The 20,641-nt window shown below is 44.0% G+C and overlaps 1 protein-coding gene across 1 annotated transcript; it reads right to left on the bottom strand.

The window, feature by feature from the left end:
- Positions 1 to 709: 709 nt before the first annotated feature.
- Positions 710 to 18,911, bottom strand: LOC120427073 (protein abnormal spindle-like). Its single transcript, XM_039591911.2, has 7 exons — positions 18,691 to 18,911; positions 18,454 to 18,633; positions 12,318 to 13,952; positions 7,396 to 8,891; positions 1,425 to 4,197; positions 1,248 to 1,367; positions 710 to 1,175 (listed from the first exon to the last, which is right to left on the bottom strand). Exons 1-7 carry the CDS (start codon positions 18,703 to 18,705, stop codon positions 912 to 914), a joined length of 6,483 nt encoding a protein of 2,160 aa, XP_039447845.1. The 5' UTR covers positions 18,706 to 18,911; the 3' UTR covers positions 710 to 911.
- Positions 18,912 to 20,641: the final 1,730 nt, after the last annotated feature.

A 20,641-nucleotide genomic window follows, 5' to 3' on the forward strand; every position in this document is an offset into this window, starting at 1 on the left:
AGTTCGGGAAGTTTACAGTCCGCTTTTTCACCGCAACACTCCGCCTCCCGGGTCTCCTAAGTGTGAAGGTATGGCACGGGTAGAGTGCACCGAATACCTATATTTACACTTAGATTTTTTGCGTCCGCCTCGGGATTCGAACCAGCGACCTCTGGATTGTGAGTCCAGCGCGCGGTCCAATTGATCCACACAGGCAGACACAATCATTCATACTCGTTCGCTAAAATTAAGATTTACGTTCATCGGCATGCCCTTCACTTTCCAGCTATGATCCTTTGTCGATTTGGAAGCTCCATCTGTTTCCAAACACTCCAAAACCAACATATATGAATTGTACGGTTGGAAAGTGCAGTATGTACTGCACATCTATCCCCAAGATATGTCGATTTAGGCTCAAGGTCTTGCATTGCGTCTCATAAACTATAGTGAGAGATGAATCTGTAAACTCAATTGTTATTCGAGAACCTGTTTGCTTTCCAATTTATGAATTACTCCCGTGGTCTTCTCCTATTTTCGTCAGTTACTATTAGATACATTAAGGTATCAAGGTGGTTTGGGATCCAGGGACAAATATTTAATTTGATGATCTTTGGAACTGAAATGATAAGTCGATGTTAGGGAAACGATGTACTTAGTTGAAGTGACCAGTCTCACCAATGCTTAGATGTGCAAGGATTTCTTTTGTTCAAATTTCCAGTTTAACGCTTCGTTTACTGATAATGAGATTTTGTTTATTGAATCACTAAACACTAGCTGCTAGTCGCTGAGTCAACCTAGCCAAACATCAATACCGGGCAATGCGTACCATATAATTTAAATTGTAATCAAACAATAGAAAAATAATGTGCAAACTTATCAAAACGATCCAAAAACGACAAAACAAATACCTACCTCACTCTCTCTCGCTTCCCCTACGAAATATCCACATCCAGCGCGGCCAGCACCGTATCGAACGCAAACACCGACGAATAAAACACGTACGGCTGGCTGCGAATCACCCCGTAATCCGGCCCCAAAATCGGCACCATTCGCATCAGCGTCGGATCCGGCGGCACCAGACATCCCACCGGGGGCTTTTTCACGTTGCGGCGCATGTTCTCCTTGCGCTGGACGAGCTTTTTCGTTTCGCGCAGCATGTAGATCGCCTCGCGCGAGATCATGTAACGGCGGATGGCCTAAACATACGAAGAGGGGTTAGATTAGTTGGGAATGTTAGTGGGTGTTAAAGGGGTTTGGGTGAAACTTACATTCTTTTTGTGCCGATCGTGGGACAGAACCCACAGCAGGGTGCAGAGGGTGTTGAAGATGGCGCACTCTTTGTCGCACCAGCGCAGCAACATCTGGGACACAGTTACGAGACCGTTTTCCTGCAAAACGACACCCCTTTAGGTTAGGACTTCGGGGTTCAAACGCGATCAACTCACCTGAAACGCTTGCTCTTTGGTTCCGTTGAATCGTGCCAGATTCAGGATGATCCTCGCACAAATCTCGATCAGTTGCTTGTCCAGCTCGGAACGGATGGCTTGCGCCATGGTGGCGTAGCAGAAGGTCGCCAGGAAGATGGCATCGCTGGCGAGCAGGTGCGGCACCAGCCGGGACATGTACTCGATCCGCTGGAGCACCTTGATGGCTTCATGTACCGCGAAGCGGGTATGCATGAACTTGAGGCAAGATCGCAGAATGTTGGTGACGTTGTTGGACGGATCACGGAGCGCTTCGCGTCGGCTGGCAATCATGCGCAGGGCGATGTCCCGCATTGTTGTGGTTTGGTGGCGCTTCCGATGACGGTAGCCTCGCCAGCAGGCCTGTATCCGCTTGGCGGCTTGCTCCCGTTGACGACGTTCCAGATATTCGGGGGTGAGCTTCGCCTGGAAGGCTTCACGGGCGAGGTAGCCACGACAGCGGGTCTGTAGACGCAGGGTGACGGTTTTGATGCGTTGGTAGCGGGTCATTTCGGATTTCATGAGAAGATTTGCCCGGAATCTACGCTGAACGACGATCACGGCACTTCGATAGATGCGGTAGTTTAGCTGGGCGATCCATCTCAGGCAGCACGCTCGGTAGCGGGTCTGGATGATCTGAACGGCCCATTGGACGCGCCGGTAGTCGGAGCACTCTCGTCGCATCGTCAGAGTTGCTCGCCACCTTTGCTGGATGGTGATCGCGGACGTCCGGAGATGATCGTACACGATCTTCTGCTCGATCATGGCTTGTTTTGCTCGGTAGCGTCTCTGTACAACTAAGCAGGCTCGTCGAACCTGCAAAAACTCTGCCCGTTGCTTCTTCATGGAGAGGTAGCCTCGGAAGTACCTCTGAATCGCGATCGCTGCCGATCTCTGCTTTTGGAACGACTCCCGTTGAACTCTCATCTGCTTCACCGCTCGCAATTGTTGCTGAATCCTTACAGCTGCACTCTTCAACCGCTCAAATCCAGTCTTCTCTCGCTTCATCTCCAAATACCCTCGGAAATACTGTTGAATGACGATCGTGGCGCTTCTCAAGTTCAAATACTGTCCGTGAACCATCGCCGACTCCTTCTCCGCTCGATACCTTCTCTGAATGCAGATCACCGCACTGTAGATTCTTAGGTAATTTCCCCTCGCCTCCTTCATCGCCACCAACGCACGGAACCGCTGCTGAACGCTGATAACCGCTTCCCTCAACTTCAGGAAAGCCTCACGATCCCTCCGCATCGCTACCATGGCACGCCTCTGCCGTTGAACGCAAAGCGTAACCTTCCTCAGCACTTCAAATTCAGCCCTCTTCTCGCTGGCAATCTGTCTAGCCCGGAACCTCACCTGAACCACCCTCGCAGCCCAAACCATCCGCTCAAACTCCACCAACTGCAACTGCATCGACTTCGTCGCACGATAACGCCGCTGAACGGTGATCGCCACACGCTTCAAGTCGTTGAACTCCGCACGGGTTCGCTTCATCAGCAGATACCCTCGGAAGTGACGTTGAATCTTGACAGCTGCGCATCGCTTCTCCAAATAGTTCTCGCGGGTCATCCGTCTAAGCTGGACGTTTCTCCAATACCGTTGAATCGTGATCGCGGCTTGCCGCTGCAGCTGATACGATCGCTGAACGTCTCGAGCTAGCAACGTTGCGCGCCACCTCCTTTGAACATTGATCGCCGACGATCTTAACGTCACGTATTCCTCACGCTGCCGCCGAGCGGCCACGTTCGCTCGGAACTGCCGTTGAACGACCATCACGCTGTACTGCAGCGACAGGAACTCCACTCGCTGACGCTTCATCGCGATCGTTGCTCGAAGATGGTGCTGAATTGTGATGCAGGCCGCCCTGAGCCGGTGAAACTCACCGCGTTGTTCTCGCATGGCCAGATTGGCTCGGAAGCGACGTTGAATCGCTTGGGCAGCTGTTCGCTGCCTCAGAAATTGCGTAGATTGCACCTTCATGTCGCAACGCGCCCGGAATCGCTGCTGAAGCACGATCGCGGCTGATCTTAGATCCTGATATGAAGCCCTCTGCTGTCGCATCGCGATCAACGCGCGGAACCTGCGCTGAACGATCACCGCAGACTGTCGAAGTTGAACAAACTCGCCCCGCACGCGTCTCGTCTCGAGCTTCGCTCGAACCTTCCGCTGCACGAAGATTACCCGCGATCGCTGAACTTCATACTCCGTCTTCACTTGTCTCATCAACAGCAACCCTCTGAACCTTTGCTGAACGACAATTGCACTCTGTCTCAACTCCACGAACTCACAACGTTGCCGTCTCGCCAACAAACACTCCCGCCAACGTTGCTGAATCACGATCGTGGCCGATCGCAGCCGTACAAACTCCCTACGCACAACCACCATCCGAGCCATCGCCTGAATGCGGGCCGCCGCTCGGTACTGCACCGCCTTCTTCCGGTTAAAAGCCACAATTGCACCGACGATCGCTTGCAACTTCCGGTGCACAACATACGATCGCAGGACGCGTTGCAGGACGATCGCACTCTGGTGACGGCGAAGGGCTTCGGCCTTGATGGTACGGATTACGGTGGAGGCAGCAAGGATGCGGCGAGCTAGGGCGAACCGTCGGAAGCTGGTTTGAACGAGGAGGGCAGCACGGCGTTGGAGAAGGTACTGGCTGCGAACGGTCCTCATTTGCTGGATCGAGCGCCACCAGCGCTGGATGCGCAGGATGGACGAGTATTGCTGGGCCGCTTGCTTTTGGGCGAGGTATCTGTGGGGGAAAGGAGAAGGATTGTTGGAGGTCATTTGAATTGATCATACGAAAATAAAAAATTTCAATTTCAATTCAGTTTTTATTAAGTAAATAATCAATTCACAATTTTCTTTGCAATTAAACCTAATAGAGATTTGGAGGTCCTTTCAGCTATGTGTTGATAAATTTGTCTTTCGACACAATTGGTTATTCTAAAGGCTAATCACAAGTAGGAAAAAGTTCAAGAAAAAAAAAACCTACAAAATTGCTATAGAAAGGGGATAGTTAGAGGAAAACTTAAAGCTAGATCACAGAATGATTTTGTCTGTTGACGCCGAAGAGCAGCGCTGCACGAGGCAGCTTATCCGTTGTAAACGTATTTGATCATGAGCTCTCCCAGAGCCATGAACTGTTCTGCCTTGTTCCGGCAGGCACGAAAACGAGTTAACATTTCCCCCGCGAGGGCGAAAAACTCTGGCAGAGTGAATAGGTCATCTCCGGACACAGCTGCTTGTTCCGGAACTGTACCGCTCGCCGCGGTCACGCTTGCGTAGGAACCTCCCCAGCCGGGAGGAATCGCTGGAGTAATCCGATCTGCCGCGCCTTGTCCAGCTACAGGAACGGTTGGGCTTAATCTTGGAGGCGGCCGGGTCGCTGGAAGCTTCTTTTTCTTCTTAGCCTGCTCCTCGAGATATGCTTTACGCGCGGCACAGCCACGGAAGTTCGCTGTATGGTTGCCATCGCAGTTCGCGCACTTGACACGCGACCGGTGCTGCTGAGCGTCGCTTTCACTCAGCCTCGCTTTCTGGGGAAGTTTGCACTTCTCCGTGAAATGCATTTCACCGCACTTAACGCAGCGCGGCGGGAGGTTGCAATTTCTCGAGCCGTGGCCGAATTTTTGGCAACGGTGGCATTGGGCTGCATCTGTCGAATTCTTTGAGAAATACCTCCAAGTCACCCAGAAACCGTCCAACGTTTTTTTCCGTCGGAGGTCCTGGAGCTTGACGGTACCACGATCGAAGTAGAGTAGGTACAGCACGTGAGTACCCGTGACCGTAGTCGTTCTTGAGAGCACCTTGATGTCCCGGGGGTGAACGTTTACGTCGGCAAGGTGCCCAGCCAGGTCCTCCACTGGCCGGTCCGTGTACCCTTGCAGGACTATTTTAACCGGCACCGTTTCAGCCGGATCGAATGTGAAGTATTTCACGTTGTTTGTTTTGAGGACCATCAGCACTTTATCGTAATTCGCCCTTAACAACGTGATCACTTGCACATTCTTCTTGCCGATCTTCAAACAGTAGGTTTGACCCTCCAGTAGCTCGTCCACATGATCGGCTAGTGTGTCGACGACAAATATCGGCGGAGGTCTTCTTTCCTTCGCCGTAGTTTTGCTGTTGGCAGTTTTCTTCGACCCGCGTGCTGGATCGTCGTCGTCGTCACTACTGCTGGTGCTGCAGTCGTCTTCATTGTCCTCATCGTCACCACTCAGCGGCTCGAACTCGTTGCGTGTGGGGACGGGGGTGACGGAGGGGACGCCGGAGGCCTGCCGGCCTGCCTTAGCTGTCTTCACACGTAGCTGGTACGGGCTGCGGTAGTGTGGATGCAGCTTTGTTTTGTCAATGCCATCCAACGCTGTCGCCGCGGTGGAAGGCTTGATTTGACTATTGGCCGGATTGTTTTTAGTAATCCGGCCAGGAGACGGGTTCCGCGAGGTCCCCGGTGGTGCACTCGAGTTGCCATGCCTAGCGCCACGCTTGGGCATCTCCGGGCGGCAAGTTCGCGATTAAACACTTCACCCGCGGCGTGAGAAAATCGAAAATTCAACGGAGCACTAAAATTGTGTTGTGGCTGGCTCCAACGTAGGTAGCCCGATGAAAATAAAAAATAAAATAGCCTAAAGATTTAAAAACTTAGAAATTAAAAATTTAAAAAAAAAACTTGAAATTTCAAAATTTAAGAAAACATTTACATGTTTAAAGTTTATGGATTACAAAATGAATGAAAATTTAAAATTCAAGCACTAAAGATTTTAAAATTACAAGATTTAAAACTATGAGAATTTAAGGGGTTACATACATGTAAATCGTCAAAAATGTTAGAGGTTGGTATGAGCACACATTTAACCTTTTTTAAATCTTTTTGCAGGACATTAAAATATACATTTTCATCTATTAACAAAATAAATAAGAAAACATTTGGGTGTACCATTGCCGAGATATAGCAATTTCAAGTTAGCAGTTTCAAAAAAGAGGTGCCACGATATCTCAACACTGCTTTGACCAAATTAGCTCAACATTTTGGTGAAGAATCGTTAAACCAGTCCTGTGTGCATGACGAAGGCCGATTTTCAAAAACTTAATAAAAAAAAAATATTTTTATGTTTTTCAAATAAAAAATCGTAAATTTTTGATTTTTGTATTTTTTTTAAAAAGCAAAATTTCAAAATCGGGCTTCGTCATGCACACGGGATATGTCTTGGGAGTCTTCACCCCAAATTTTAGCCAATTTGGTCCATCCCATCTCGATATATCGTGGCACCCGTAAACATAATCGACATTATCGTATTTAGCTCGTTTGTATATTTAGAATTTTTGTTCGGAAATAAACTTCAAAAATAAAGCAACGACCTAAATTTCTAAATTCAAAAACTAAAAAAATTTAAAAATGCAAAAAATAAGAGATTTGAAAAATTAAACCTCTAGAAACTTAAAAAAAATTAAAACAATTATTTACAGTTCAAAAATTGAAAATTTTAATTATATTAGGGTGATTGCCTTCCGTCGGATGGGGACTCCGATTTAACTTTAAGGTTAGGTCGATAGCAAAGCCCAGGTGTAGGAGTCCTCTTCCTGGGTCCTGTCTCGGTGGAGTCGCTGGTCTGTTGGACTCACAATCCAAAGGTAGTCAGTTCGAATCCCGGATGGATGGGAGCTTAGGTGTAAAAAGAGGGTTGCAATTGCCTCAACAATCAAGCCTTCGGGCAGCTAGTTTCGAGTAGGAATCTCGCAATCGAGAACGCCAAGGCAATGCTGTAGAGCGAATAATTTGTTTTTTTTAAATCTAATATTCCACATTTTTATACAAAACTTTTTAACTGCTTATCGAAACTTTAAAAAAATCCATGGCAATGCATGGGTAGCGAAAATATGGGAAAGTATAAATTGTATTTGCAACCATGGTAGCCCTCCATACCCCCATCAAACCCCCCAAACTTACCTTCTCGTGTACTTTTGCAGAATAACCACCGCCTGCAGCTTCTCCTCGCGCATCGCCCGGAACCACTGTCTCGTCCTGAATCTTCTCCACACCGCTTGTATCCTCACCGCCGCCCGCTCCCTCATCTTCACCCGCTTTTCCTCAATCCTCCTAGCAATCACCACCCTCAACCAGTTCTTCCTCCACCAGCCGCGGATCACGTTCGCCGCCGCATTAAACTTGGGCGCCCGGAACTTGTACACGATCTGCCACAGCAGCGAAAGCGTCTTCTCGCGGTGACCGTCGCAAATGTCCTTGGCGGTGATGTCGCCGGTTATTTGGTACTCGGCTTCCTCGAGGGCTCGCAGGGCCAGGTTGACGTTGTGGATTTTCTGGAGGCGGGAGATCGAGGGAACGCGCAGGTTCTGGGTGAGGTCGTCCCGAAGAAGGATGATCTCCATGACGCGGGTGAGGCGGATACCGTCTCGGAGGTCGACGCCGAGGTTCTCGAACGCGTAGTCAAATTCGTCCAGAAAGGTTTGCTTGTGGGTTAGGACGTATCCGAACCGCTTGAGGTGCTTGGTGATGTCGCCGATTCCGGCGATTAGGTGGGACGCGAAGCGGATCAGGATCTCGCGGGTTTCCTTGTAGGGGGCGTTTTTGACGAACAGGCAGGGGTTGTGCCTGATGAGACGACTGTTCTTCGCCGTGTCCAGGAAGAACAGCAGAAAGAGAAACTTCTGGAAGGTGAACTTCTTCATGTACTCGGCGTACGCCGGCGACAGACTGTACGCCTTCGATCCTTTCGCCTCCTCGTAGCGATCGCGAAACAGCCGATTCACGATGAACGTACTCAACCCCACAATGTCCCGATTTGACTGCAGCTCAATCAACTCCCCGTACGTAACCTCCAGCCCAAGCCGCAACCACAGCGGATTAAAGCACAGCAACAGCTCCAAAATCGTCCGCTGTAGCACCAAATCCAGATGCAAATCCCGATCCGTCCTCAGCACCATCGACTTCTTCTCGATCGCACTCCGCACCTTCCGCAGCGGTCCCGCGACCTGCTCGCTCGTGTACAACCCGTACCCGGCGTTCCGCAGCTGCTCCAACCGACTCCGGTAGTAGTGGCACGAGATCAACTCCTTCGTCGGGGCCAGCGTCAACTGCTTGCCCTTGACCTCGTCAAACAGCTTCCCAACATCGAGCGGCTTGTTCGACTCGGTGTCCAAGTCGGCCGGAATCGTGACCAGCGCGTTGAGCCACTTCTTCAGCTGGCGCTCGTACCGCTCGAAGGCACGCTCGTCCAGGTACATCGTAACGGACAAAAACGGGTCGCATGTTGTCGTCGCCGCAAACGGGTCCGGGTTGATGAACGTTTTCAGGTGCTGGTCGGAGTCGTACAGGAAGATGCGCTTCTCCTCGGACGGGAGCTTGCGGGCGAGGGCGAGCGTTGGGGCGGCCGGGACGGGTCGTTTGAGCGAGAGGGGTCGTGTGGAGGCGGTCGATTTGGTGACCTGTAATGGTGGGAGATTTGGGGAAGAATTAGTTAATGAAGTTGAATCAAATCTTGGTAATTTCGGTTTTAAAAAACTTTTAAATTTTCAAAAAAATAATCAAACTTTTTGTTTGCCCGAAGGGCCTTGGAAAAATTTCACTTCGTTGTCTTATTTTTGAGTTTAAGTAAGACTCCTCTTAATGATCTAAAATTTTCAAATCCCAGATGGCGGCCAAAAGGGCGGTGATGAAATATTGATAATACAGTACTTGTTCGGTAATTGGGCTGAGAACGTAGCCCAGTCACCGAATGCTGCTCGCTAACTGGGCTGAACGAAAAATAACGAGGGGACCACCGATGCATAAAATTTACCTGATGAAATATAATAATAAAAGTTTCTCAAATTTATTTACAATGCTTACTTTTCATATTTCTTTTATTGTGACTTGAAATTAAATAAAAGTTTGAAATAAGTTTTGTTTCTTTATTGAGCAGGCTGTTAGCATCCATTATCCCCTCGGTCATTTCGGTTTGTTTTGGTTTTTTGACGTTTGTCTGCCTTTTAACTTGGCTACGGTCCAGTTATCGAGCGCCCAGTTAAAAAGCAGCCCGGTTAAACAACGCCCAGTTACTTGTTACAATGTTTCATTAAAAATTGGTATGGTAAGCAAATCTAGAGTTTTTTTTTAAAAGGACCAATAAACTATTGTGTTTCATATGTTTATAGGACCTAATAAAAAAAAAGTCTGGAAATCATCATTTCCCCTGATACATAAATCGGTTATCGGTTTATTTAGGGATTTTAAAAATAAACACTTATTTGTCATTTCTTTGTGTATTTTAGATTTACTTTCAGAAATTAATAAAATTTCAAAGGTAACAAAACCTTTAAAATGTTATTCAAAAAAAAAGTTTGTTTACATAGCCCCCTTGACACTCAGCCGCCATTTGAAATCAGTGGCGAAAATATTCATTCATGAAATTGAAGTACAACCAACTAAACAATTAATAGTAGTTTATGCAACAAGTTGCAAAAAGAGGATTTTTTCAGCACGAGTCGTACATTTATCCAACGAGGTTCATCGAGTTGGATAAATACGAAGAGTGCTGAAAAAATCAAGTTTTGCAACGAGTTCCATACAACATTTTTTGCAATTAAAATATTAGGTCAAATTTTCATGTATTTTGTCAATAAATCGTTTAAATCAAAAAAATGTTGAAAAGTGTTACTTTTCGAAACAAGTGCTGAAAAGTTCAACTTTTCAGCACCCATTTCAGTGCTGAAAAGTAGAACTTTTCAGCATTTATTTTGAAAAGTGTTGCTATTCGATTCTGTTATTTTTGGTACAGAAAAGTAGGCTATTTCGTCGTTCAAGAATGACAGGAAAAGTAAGTAGTTTCACGACGGAATTGCAAAAAAGGTATTTTCCTGCGTTTATAACCATGGTTTAGCACGTTTGCACAGTAATAATATTTTGGTTTTTATACTTTGTACAGCACCGCATTTTTGTTTATATTTGTTGAAAAAAAAAACACAATGTTTTTTAGAGGAAATTATTTTGAACTGCTCGAAATTTCAAGCTTTCTACGAGCAAATTTACCAAAAGCATCCGAGCAAGCCGGGTTTTGAAACGTGACAATTCAGGAGTGTTGTTTATTGGTTAAAAGTTATCATTAAAAAAACAATTTCAAAACTTAAGTACCGTCAGTGGGGGTGACTATGGGTAAAAAAACGATACACCTCTCTTAATTTCTTAATAACAAAAACAATTTAAATAGCATCGATAATCTTTCAACGTAAATTTGTTCGTAGATAGTTTACAAACATTTTCCCAAAATAACAAACAATCAATATTACGCCCTTTTGAAATGTTAGTCTTGATTTTATTTTTTTTTAATATTGTTTTCGAAAAGATCGGAAAATGTCACAAATATTTCACATTTTAACATTGTAAATCGGACAATAAGTTGCTGAGATATCGACATAAGAAAATAGTGGGTTGTTTGGGTGAGAATTAGAAAACATCAATTTTCCTGTTTTTAAACCTTTGCATGGCAATATCTCAGCAACTAAGGATCGTATCAACAATGTTCAAAAAAGCAAAATATAGAGAATTTGTTTAGCTTTTCAAAAATATTTTTTTCAAAAGTGGGCAATATGGGCACTTATTAAAAAAATGAATAACTGCGACAATTTTGATAAAAGTTACCTAAAAATGGCTATAACTTGAAAACTTTATCGAAATTTCACTTATGTTCTTTTTGATTGCAAATTCGATTTTACGTCGAAAAATGAAGTTGAAAAAATTTTGCGACCAAGATTTCGATTTTTTGAAAAATTCTGTATTGATTCAAAAAATCATAACTCGGTCAAACATTTTGGCATTTGATGTCCTCTAAAAAATATCAGAAAAAAATAGTGTTTTTTTGCAAATCACGTAGTGACAAAAAGTGAAATTAAAAATCACCAAATTCTTTTTTACCGTGTATCATTTTTTTCTGTGTAGTCCATAATCATGCCTACAACTTTGCCGAAGACACCAAATCGATCAAAAAATTCCTTCAAAAGATACAGATTTTTGAATTTTCACGCATCATTTTTGTATGGACAGCTGCCAAATTTGTATGGAACATTATATGAACAAACTAATGATGCAAAATGGCTTCTTTGGGCATACCAAAGGCACCAAAAAAGTTTCAACCGGATTAAAAAATACAAAAATTAAAATTGAAGAAAAAAGACCGATTTCGTAGAGAACTGCTCACTGAGGTTCCAGCATCATTAGTCAATTTTGCCAGATCTTTAAAAAAAATGTTTTTAGAATTTAATTTCTGATTTTACCCGTAATTTAGCATGTTCTTCTTTATTCATTTATGGTTAAGTTTGGATTTATATAAAACTATCTTAAAAACAGGGCAGCGAATGACCAAGAAGGTTAAAGCTGCCTAAATAAATTTATAACAACAACATCTTAAAAATCGTAATTTGATTTTTTTTTATGTAAAGTAGCTAGTTTGAATAATCTGAATTTTGTTTCATCACATATGATGTAACCCACTATCGATGAACTCATATGGCATATCGATGGATGCAATTCGCTTATCAATTCCTCACCTCCGGCTCAATAAGTTTGATAATGATAATATCCGCACCACTGCTGAAGCTTTCCTCGCACCAAAAGGAATCTTCCGAACTCATTTCGAAACAACTTAATCAATGCACTTGGAAAGTTCTACAAAACCCAAACATAGTTCAAACAACTCAACACCAATCTCAATCCGTTGCACAATCAAACTGCAACGATTTGCGGCTGGTGATAACAACAAATAACCCCACATTCCCACACGCCTAGCAACTGTCCACAAGGCCAAACCACCCCTCCTGCTTCACCACACGATTCGAAATGAGGATTTGGTTGATCGACACGCGACAACTCTTAATTACCTGCAAGCTCTGTCTGACAGCGGTCCTCGCCTTCGGGGGCGGCGGCGCCATCCGTCCCAAACTCATCGCCGACATTTTGCTCCGTTTGGGCGGTGAAATCACCATCGAGCAGAGTTCTTCCTCCTCCTCCTCCTCTTCGTCGTAGTCGGTCCGGTCTAGGTGGTGGCGTCGCTTTCCCGCGGATTGGTTCATCTCGTCGCTGACGCGGCCCACTTCGTGCAGGTTGAAGCGACTGGACTGGGCGCGAATTTCGTGCTCTTTGAAGATGTGTCGCGCCTCGTCGTCGTCGTCGACGTCCTCGTTGAGGTTCGGCATCGAGCCGGGGGTTGTTGGCGGAACGGGGCGACTTCTGGCGAGTTCCAGGGTTAGATTCTTGACGATGTTGTCGTCGGAGGTGGATTTGACGAGGCTTTCGTGGCTGGCGATTTTGAACGTTTTCTGGTGGATGTGGGTCGTTTCTGGGGCGGCGGATGCCGCGTACGTTACGCCCAGATCGCGAAGGCTCTCCTCGGCGATCATCGAGAGCTGTGGGCTGGTGCAGTACGGGGACACGGTTTGGGTTTTGTTCAGTACCTTTGGCTGTTGCGGGTTCTGCTGTTCGCTGAAAGCCGCTTCAAGCTGCTCGAGAAAGACCAACTGAATCTCGTTGCACGGCGAAACCCGGTCCACGGCGCGGACCGTTTCGGCAGCCTTCAGCGCGGCCAGCGGCGAATCCTTCATGTGGACAATCTCGGTCAGCTCGAGGTCGTGCGAAAAGTTGAGCTGCCTTGCTCCGGAATCCTTCTCCGCTGTCACGGTCACCTCGTTGACCATCAGGTAGGTTCGCTCCGGTTCCGGAGGTTTCGACACCGTTGAGAAGCAGTTTGGATCGAACTGCCCCCTGCCGGGACTCCCCGCTTTGTAGATCTGAACTTCCGGCGTGGCCTTCAACGCGAGCACGCTTTCATTGCTCGGCACCGCGAGCTTCACCTCCGGTGAAATACTGAGTCGCTTCCGGATCGAAGCAATGTTTTCAAACCGAAAGTCGTCCACGCGCAGGAAATTAACCGGGGTTGGCAGGTCCGCCAAGTCAGCAATCTCCCCACCATTCGACGGCGTAAACTTGATGCTATTAAACAGCTTCGACGCCCCATCGGGCGTCCCCGGACTCTGATTCTCCTTTTCCGACCTCCTCCCCCCTTCCGAAACCTGAGAAAAGTTGAACGCACTCGAACTGAAGATGTTGCTCGCGTTGCTCGACTTCAACGCGGCCACCTTCGGTGGCATCGGCGCAACCATCGTCACCTTCGCCGGCGATTCCTTCTTTCGATTCAACACCGATCGCCTGACGGCCGCCTTTGGCGGCGACGGCGATTTCAACTTTAGTCTCAACTTTGGCATCACCGGAGCAGCCGCCACCTTCGGCGCGTTTTTTTTCGCTGGAGCTGCCTTCTTCAGCTCGATCGACTTCATGATGAGCGTAATCTCCTTCCGGTTGCCGCAGCTATCGCTCATCTGGAGGACCTCCTTGATGGCGAGCAGCTTTGACGGGGACCAAACCAGGTCGAGCATGCGTTCGTCACCGGTGGCTATGTCCGAGGAGGTCCACTCCAGGGAGAGGTTGACCTCCGGTTTGGGGATTTTGGTGACGAGGACCTGGAAGGGGAAAAAGACACGAAATTTAGCCTTTATACTTCAAGGATTCTCTATTTTTGGGATTATTAATATTGAGCAATGGGTGGGCATTTTGCTATGCCAGTTTCAACAATTTCAAAAAATAGTTAATTTTTTTTATAGCCCGCTCCTTAGCATCCCTGCTTTGTAGTGAAACAAAAAAATCCCATGACCCGTATAGAGGGGGTCGGGCCGCTTTTTCAAAGCGGATTCAGTGGCTTTTTCTTAACTTAATGTTAACATTCCATAGGTCGCACAGTGGATCCTCTCCGAACAAAGGTGTGACAAAATTAAAAAAAATCGGGTATCCTACCAAATATGTCATATTAGGGTAATTTTGGGCAGCTGAATTAAAAAAAAAGTTTCTTAATCCACCATTAGGTGGTTGGTGCCTTCCTCGCATTTACAAATTAATTCAGCTCCTAAGGTGTCATCCATAAAGTACGTACGCTCCTAGGGGGGGGAGGGGGGGTTACCGTAGGGGGAGGGGGGGTTTGCGAGACTGTGATGTCACGCTAGGTTGATTTTTTCAAAAATCAAAAAAATAAATTACTCGCTCTACAGCATTGCCTTGGCGTTCTCGATTGCGAGATTTCTACTCGAAACTAGGTGTCCGAAGGCTTGATTGTTGAGGCAATTGCAAACCTCTTTTTACACCTTTGCTTCCATCCACCCCGGGATTCGAACCGACGACCTTTGGATTGTTAGTCCAACTGGCTACCAGCGACTCCACCGAGGCAGGACCCAGGGAGACGACTCCTACACCTGGAGTGAGCTAACGACCTAACCTTTTTTAGGTTAGTCCGGGGCCAACATTTACTTCCCGTCCGACGGAAGGCGTGATCAGACAAATCTCGTCTCGAAAAATGCCACCGGGACCGTCTGGGATCGAACCCAGGCCGACTGGGTGAGAAGCAATCACGCTTACCCCTACACCACGGTCCTGGCTAGGTTGTTTTTTTATGATTGCATAATAATAATTCGAAATGTACACAATTAAATTAAATCCTCGTTTCTAAAATTTTTTGCTTACTATTATTTAGAAGTACCGTCATCAGGGGTGCTAGAGGGTGACGATTCTCGAGATTTTCAATTTCCCGGGAATCGAGAGTTGAATTTGGCCATTTCCCGGGAATTCCCGGGACCCGGGAGTTTTCTTTTGACTATGCTAATAGTGCCAAAAATGTAAAATGAAAAGTAATAAATGTGTTATTTTCAAAGAATTCAGTTACAATTATTTCATACTAATTCTATGAAACGTTAATTTAAATAGCCTCATGAGACCTTGTGATTTTTTTTTTCTGAATCTGCAAATACAAAATCGTTATTTGAGCTTTTTAAGACTTAAAATTGTAGTTCAAAATATTAACGAATCTTAATTCGCACTTAGTGATTTTACAAAAAGTTTCACAAACTTGTTAAGAGATGTGTGTAAAAAAAATAAAATTAGTATAGCTTATATATATAATTTTTCAGTATCGGAAATTTGGCAATATGATAAACAACGACTTAAAACAACAAATTAAACTATATTTTTTTAATGTTTAAGGTCAACTGTAAATATTCATTGAAGATATATTTAGTTATCAGGAAAACCCAAGTTTTCAAAAAAAAAAACTAGGTTATGAGGATTGCTATGCTCTAGAGAAGATAAAGAAATTGAATTTAACTTGAAAAAGCTTTCACTCTTAGAAATAATTTAGAAAAATATTTGTAATTAAAACATTTGATTTCATTTCTGGAATGATACTGCTCAATATTTTTAAAGGAAATTTTGGGGTCCAATTTTTTTTTGCTTCTTTCAGTAATAGTTATTGGATTTTTTGACAAGCTAAAATTTACACTTTCTGAATAAGAAGATAAGAGAAGCATTGGTTTATTCGAACTTGAACACCGAACATTGAACATTCAATGTTCTAAACCAGGCCTGCCCAACCTTTTTGGCTCAATTTTCACATTTTTGATCGTCAAAGTTACAATTGTTTATTTTTGCAAGGTTTATTTGATGGAATCGGTTCCCAGATGACCAGTGAACATAACTTTTCCAAAAGTTAGAAAAAATATTTATACAAGTCGTTTTTATCTACATTTTACGTCAAAAATCAATCCGGGCCCGCGGGCCTGACCTATTTTTCACTTAAAACTTACATAAAAACGACTTGCAAAAATATTTTTTCAAACTTTTGGAAAAGTTATGTTCACTGGTCATAAGGGAACCGATTTCATGAAAAAATAAACAATTGTAATTTTTACGATCAGAAATGTGAAAATTGAGCCAAAAAGGTTGGGCAGGCCTGTTCTAAATAATTATGAATTTTTCAAATATTTTTCTGATTAGTTTATATAATTTTGCTTCTATATTTATAAGTTTAAAATTTCCCGGGAGTCTCGACCGAATTTCCCGGGAATCGAGAGGTCCAAAAATGGTCGATTTCCCGGGAAATTTTTCCCGGGAATTCCCGCTCGTCACCCTCTAGGGGTGACATTAAGTCTGGGTGGTGAGATTGGGTCATACAAATTTCTGCATTTTTGTATGACCCAAACTTTTTTTTTTCAAATTGAATTTTTTTTTTTCATATTGAAATTGTCAAAAATACCAAAATTATGAGAGTTTAAAGATAAAAAAAAAACTATAAAAAATACCATCGAAAACAAGGGGGGGGGGGTCTGGCAAAATGTGACATACTTTTTGAGGGGGGGTTCAACCTTGTGTGACAAAGTGTGACATAGGGGGGAGGGGGGGTTAATTTTGGCCGATTTTTGCGTGACATACTTTATGGATGACGCCTAAGTTGTCTTAATCCAGATGTGAATTGTTTCCAAATCAGGTTCCAGCACCGAAAAAGGCCTGATGAAAATAAGTTTACGAGTAAAAAAAAATATATCTTATACAGACTTTTTCAGAAAACATGCAGACTCTCATTTGAAGAAATGTGGCAGCCGGGCGTTTCGCATCTGGCGCGACTCTCGCACGTAAACAAAAAGACCCGGCCTTTTGAGGTTATGCAAAAAATCACCCTTTTTTGTGTCTACAAAAAACTTTTGCATAGCATAACTTTTAAAATACTTCACCAAACTTAATAATTTTGAATAGAGTCTTATTAGACCCCAAAGCGGTCATAAAAAGGCAAACCCGACCACAATCGATTCAACCTGGTTTTGAGATATGCGTGTGGAATGAAAATCATGTCTACACACATCCCCTCAGACATTTGCTCAGAAAATGATTCTGAGTCGATATGTGTGTGTGTGCGGTATGTGTGCAACCAACCAAACGGGACCACGCGGCCACTTCTTTCAAATTGAGTTGTTTTCATGTATTTTTTAGATCTACATTCTATACATGCAAATAACTCGCATAGGCATTTGGAAGGTGTTAGCTCTGCCGAGCTTCGGTAACCCATTTCTACGCTAGCTAGCCGAGCGCGAGGTACTTCAGCTTTATCGACAAGCCCCGCCCTGAAGAAAGTTTGCACCAATCGGATTCAAACGTTATTTAGAACTTCCGAACCCTTGTCAAATGGACAAGGACCCAGCGCGTACATAGTTGATAGTAACAGTATTCCTAATTCCAGTCATAGCTCACTAAGCCGTGATGCCCTAGTGGTTAGCATTTTTGCTTACCAATCCAAAGGAGGAGGGATCGAACCCCGAATCCAGCGACTTTGATTTTTAGTTCATGTTCAGAGTTTCAAGATTAATATTTCCTATACTATCTCGTTGGGAGCAGATGGGAATCGAACCCATTCGCGCTTACAAAGCGAACACCGTAACCAGTCAGCCACGGCCGCTCCCATAATGATTCTGAGTCGATATGTATCGAGAAATTAAAAAGAGAGATGTGAGCCGGTTATTACATGGAGTTAAACTTTCGCAACTGTCATGGTAAACTTCACAGAAGCTTGACAGAAAGTTTAACTCCATGTTGCACTTTTAATTTCTCGATAAATCTGGAGCACCATTTGAAAGGGACGTTACGACAAATGCTTTTTTTGCACACGCTTAACATATCGTGAGGTTACAATGCTTGCTTTTACAAATCTGTGATGAAATTCAAGTACAACATCATTTTTTTCCTTTTTTTTAGTTTCAAATTTTTTCCACTGGTATACAATCCTGGAGAATATGTCATATATAAATATATATATTTTTTATATTTGAGTGTTTTTGAAAACATTTCACTTGAAGTGGTTTCAAAAACACCAAAAAGCAACAAAAATGGTTTACAGGACCTTTGTCCTTTTTTATAATAAACAGTTGTTTTTTTGTTGTTTATTAAACACAAAAATACTCAAGACATTCGTATCATCCTTGGTTGGAATTTCAAGAAACCCCAACACTCCCCTAAAAGGATTCGCATTCAAACAAACCGGATTTTCCTCTTTTTTTTTTTTGCAACATCTGCCAACAAGGACATTTGCATCGCAACGCACAACCAAGTGCAGCTACCACTAAGTATGAGTCTTCTCCTCCTTCCCCTTACCTTAATTTCGCCATCGTACGGATTGCGGACCACCAGCTGGCGGCGTGCCGTCTTGCCCACCGGGACGCCCTCGAAGATGACCGTTGCTTTGGGCGTAAACGGGCCAAGCATCACCAGCGTCGGTTCCCGCGATTCCGTGCGCCGCTTCGGTTGGCCACCCCGGGGCGGCGTAACGGTGACCTGTGGAGAAACGGTCCGTTTTAAATCGCTTCCCGGGAATGTTCCGGGTTTTCCTACCTCAAAAGCGCTCATTTTGGCCGCACTTGCATTCCTCGGTTTTCCGAAACAGGAACCGCAACTTGCAACACCGTAACAACACTTAAATTACACTGAATAAAAACACTATAAAAACCGAATTATTTTGGAACAGGACCGCGGTCAACACTTTTCAATCGTTGGGATGAGGCGCGTTTGTGTCCGTCCGCGGTCGAAGAAAGTCGGTTGGGATTTTTGTGTTTTGACAAAGTGACAGCGCTGACATCTGGTGGAAAATTGTGGCGAAGCGCACAGAATGCGAAACGGGTGATGGTTGCTTCGTTGGATGCGCAGGTTGTCCTCATAACTTGCGTGCAAGCTTTGATGCGAGTGAGATGAGTGCACGGAGAAAAAAACACTTGCATTGTTCAAGTTTTATTAATAGGGTCCTAAAGCCCTATGTCGATTTTTATGTACAACGGTAAAAAATGATTAAAAACCATTTCTGATCACTTTTTTTTCATTTTAATGCAAAAAAATAAATTGACATGACAACATTTTTTCGATGAATCAACGGAATTGTTCACAACGATAAAGCTTATTTTTCTGAGTACAATGACCCTTTGTACGACCGCAATGGATTTAAAATGGATTTTTAAAACAAATTAAAAAAAAATAACTTCGTGGCCCTTCTTGACAGAAAAGGTCCTACTTGACAGATCGTTCCAAGGGGACCATGGAATGATCTGTCAAGTAGGACCTTTTCTGTCAAGAAGGGCCACGAAGTTATTTTTTTTAAATTTGTTTTAAAAATCCATTTTAAATCCATTGCGGTCGTACAAAGGGTCATTGTACTCAGAAAAATAAGCTTTATCGTTGTGAACAATAAAATCGCAAATTTAAATTTAATTTTAGGAACCAATTATGGATAATATTTTCGTATTGAATCCCAGTCAAGACATTCTAGTAGGATTCTAGCAGAGTTCTTACAGAGCTGGCTTTTTTTTTAGCAGAAATGTTCCACCATTCTAGCAGGATTCTGGTAGAACAAGCTTTGCTAGAATATATGCCAGAAAAAGCCAGCAAAGTGCTGACTGAAAAAAACTATGGGTTTCTTACGTACATAGGATCATTTTTTTTAAAGGTCCTGGTCCATGATTGATCCGGACTTCATTTTCATCAAAATTTCTAAGAACTTCTTTAAAAAAGTGTTTAATTAACACTTAAGTGCTCATAACTTTGCTGTCAGATCTTGAATATTTTGAAGGTTTATAAGAAAGGTCTTTTGATAACTCACCCAACGATCAGTTGCAATGTAGATCCGGACATAATTTTCATCGAAATGTCTGACATCCGGCCACAAAAAAGTGTATAAATAACACTTAAGCGCTAATAACTTTAGATAGTGTTGTCAGATCTACGATGTTTAGGCTCATTGGAATGGTGTTTCAAATAGCTTTACACTCAACCCCCGGTGGTTGGTCACTTTTTCGTTTGACACTTTTTTAGTTTGTACCCCGTTGGTTGGTCAAAGTCAAACTAAAAAGTGACGAACTGTCACTTTTTACACAGCGCTCACGAACACTATCAAAATAAACGTTTGGTAGTGTGTGTAAACTCCGTGTAAAAGGGGTGTCAAACTAAAAAGTGACCCCGTTCGTTTGACAACAGTTGGTGTCAAACCATCGGGGTTTGAGTGTATAACAATATATATCAAGACGGGTTTTCTTACAAAAAAAAAACAATGTTACAATGTTACTTTAGCCAAAATCGTTTTTTTAGCATAACTTTTGAAGTACTTTTCTTAACTTTATAATATTAACTATAGGGTATTGTGGGACCCCAAGATGGATCGAATGAGACCAAAAATATCAAAATCAGTTCAGCCTGTCCGGAAATAATTGAGTGTATTTTTTGTTGTTCGGAATTTAATTCTGAGTCGATAGGTATGGTGGGTGCAGGTGGGTTTATGAGGTCGAATTAAGAAGTTCAT

Source organism: Culex pipiens, chromosome 1 (assembly GCF_016801865.2).
Source record: "Culex pipiens pallens isolate TS chromosome 1, TS_CPP_V2, whole genome shotgun sequence".
NCBI lineage: Eukaryota > Metazoa > Arthropoda > Insecta > Diptera > Culicidae > Culex > Culex pipiens.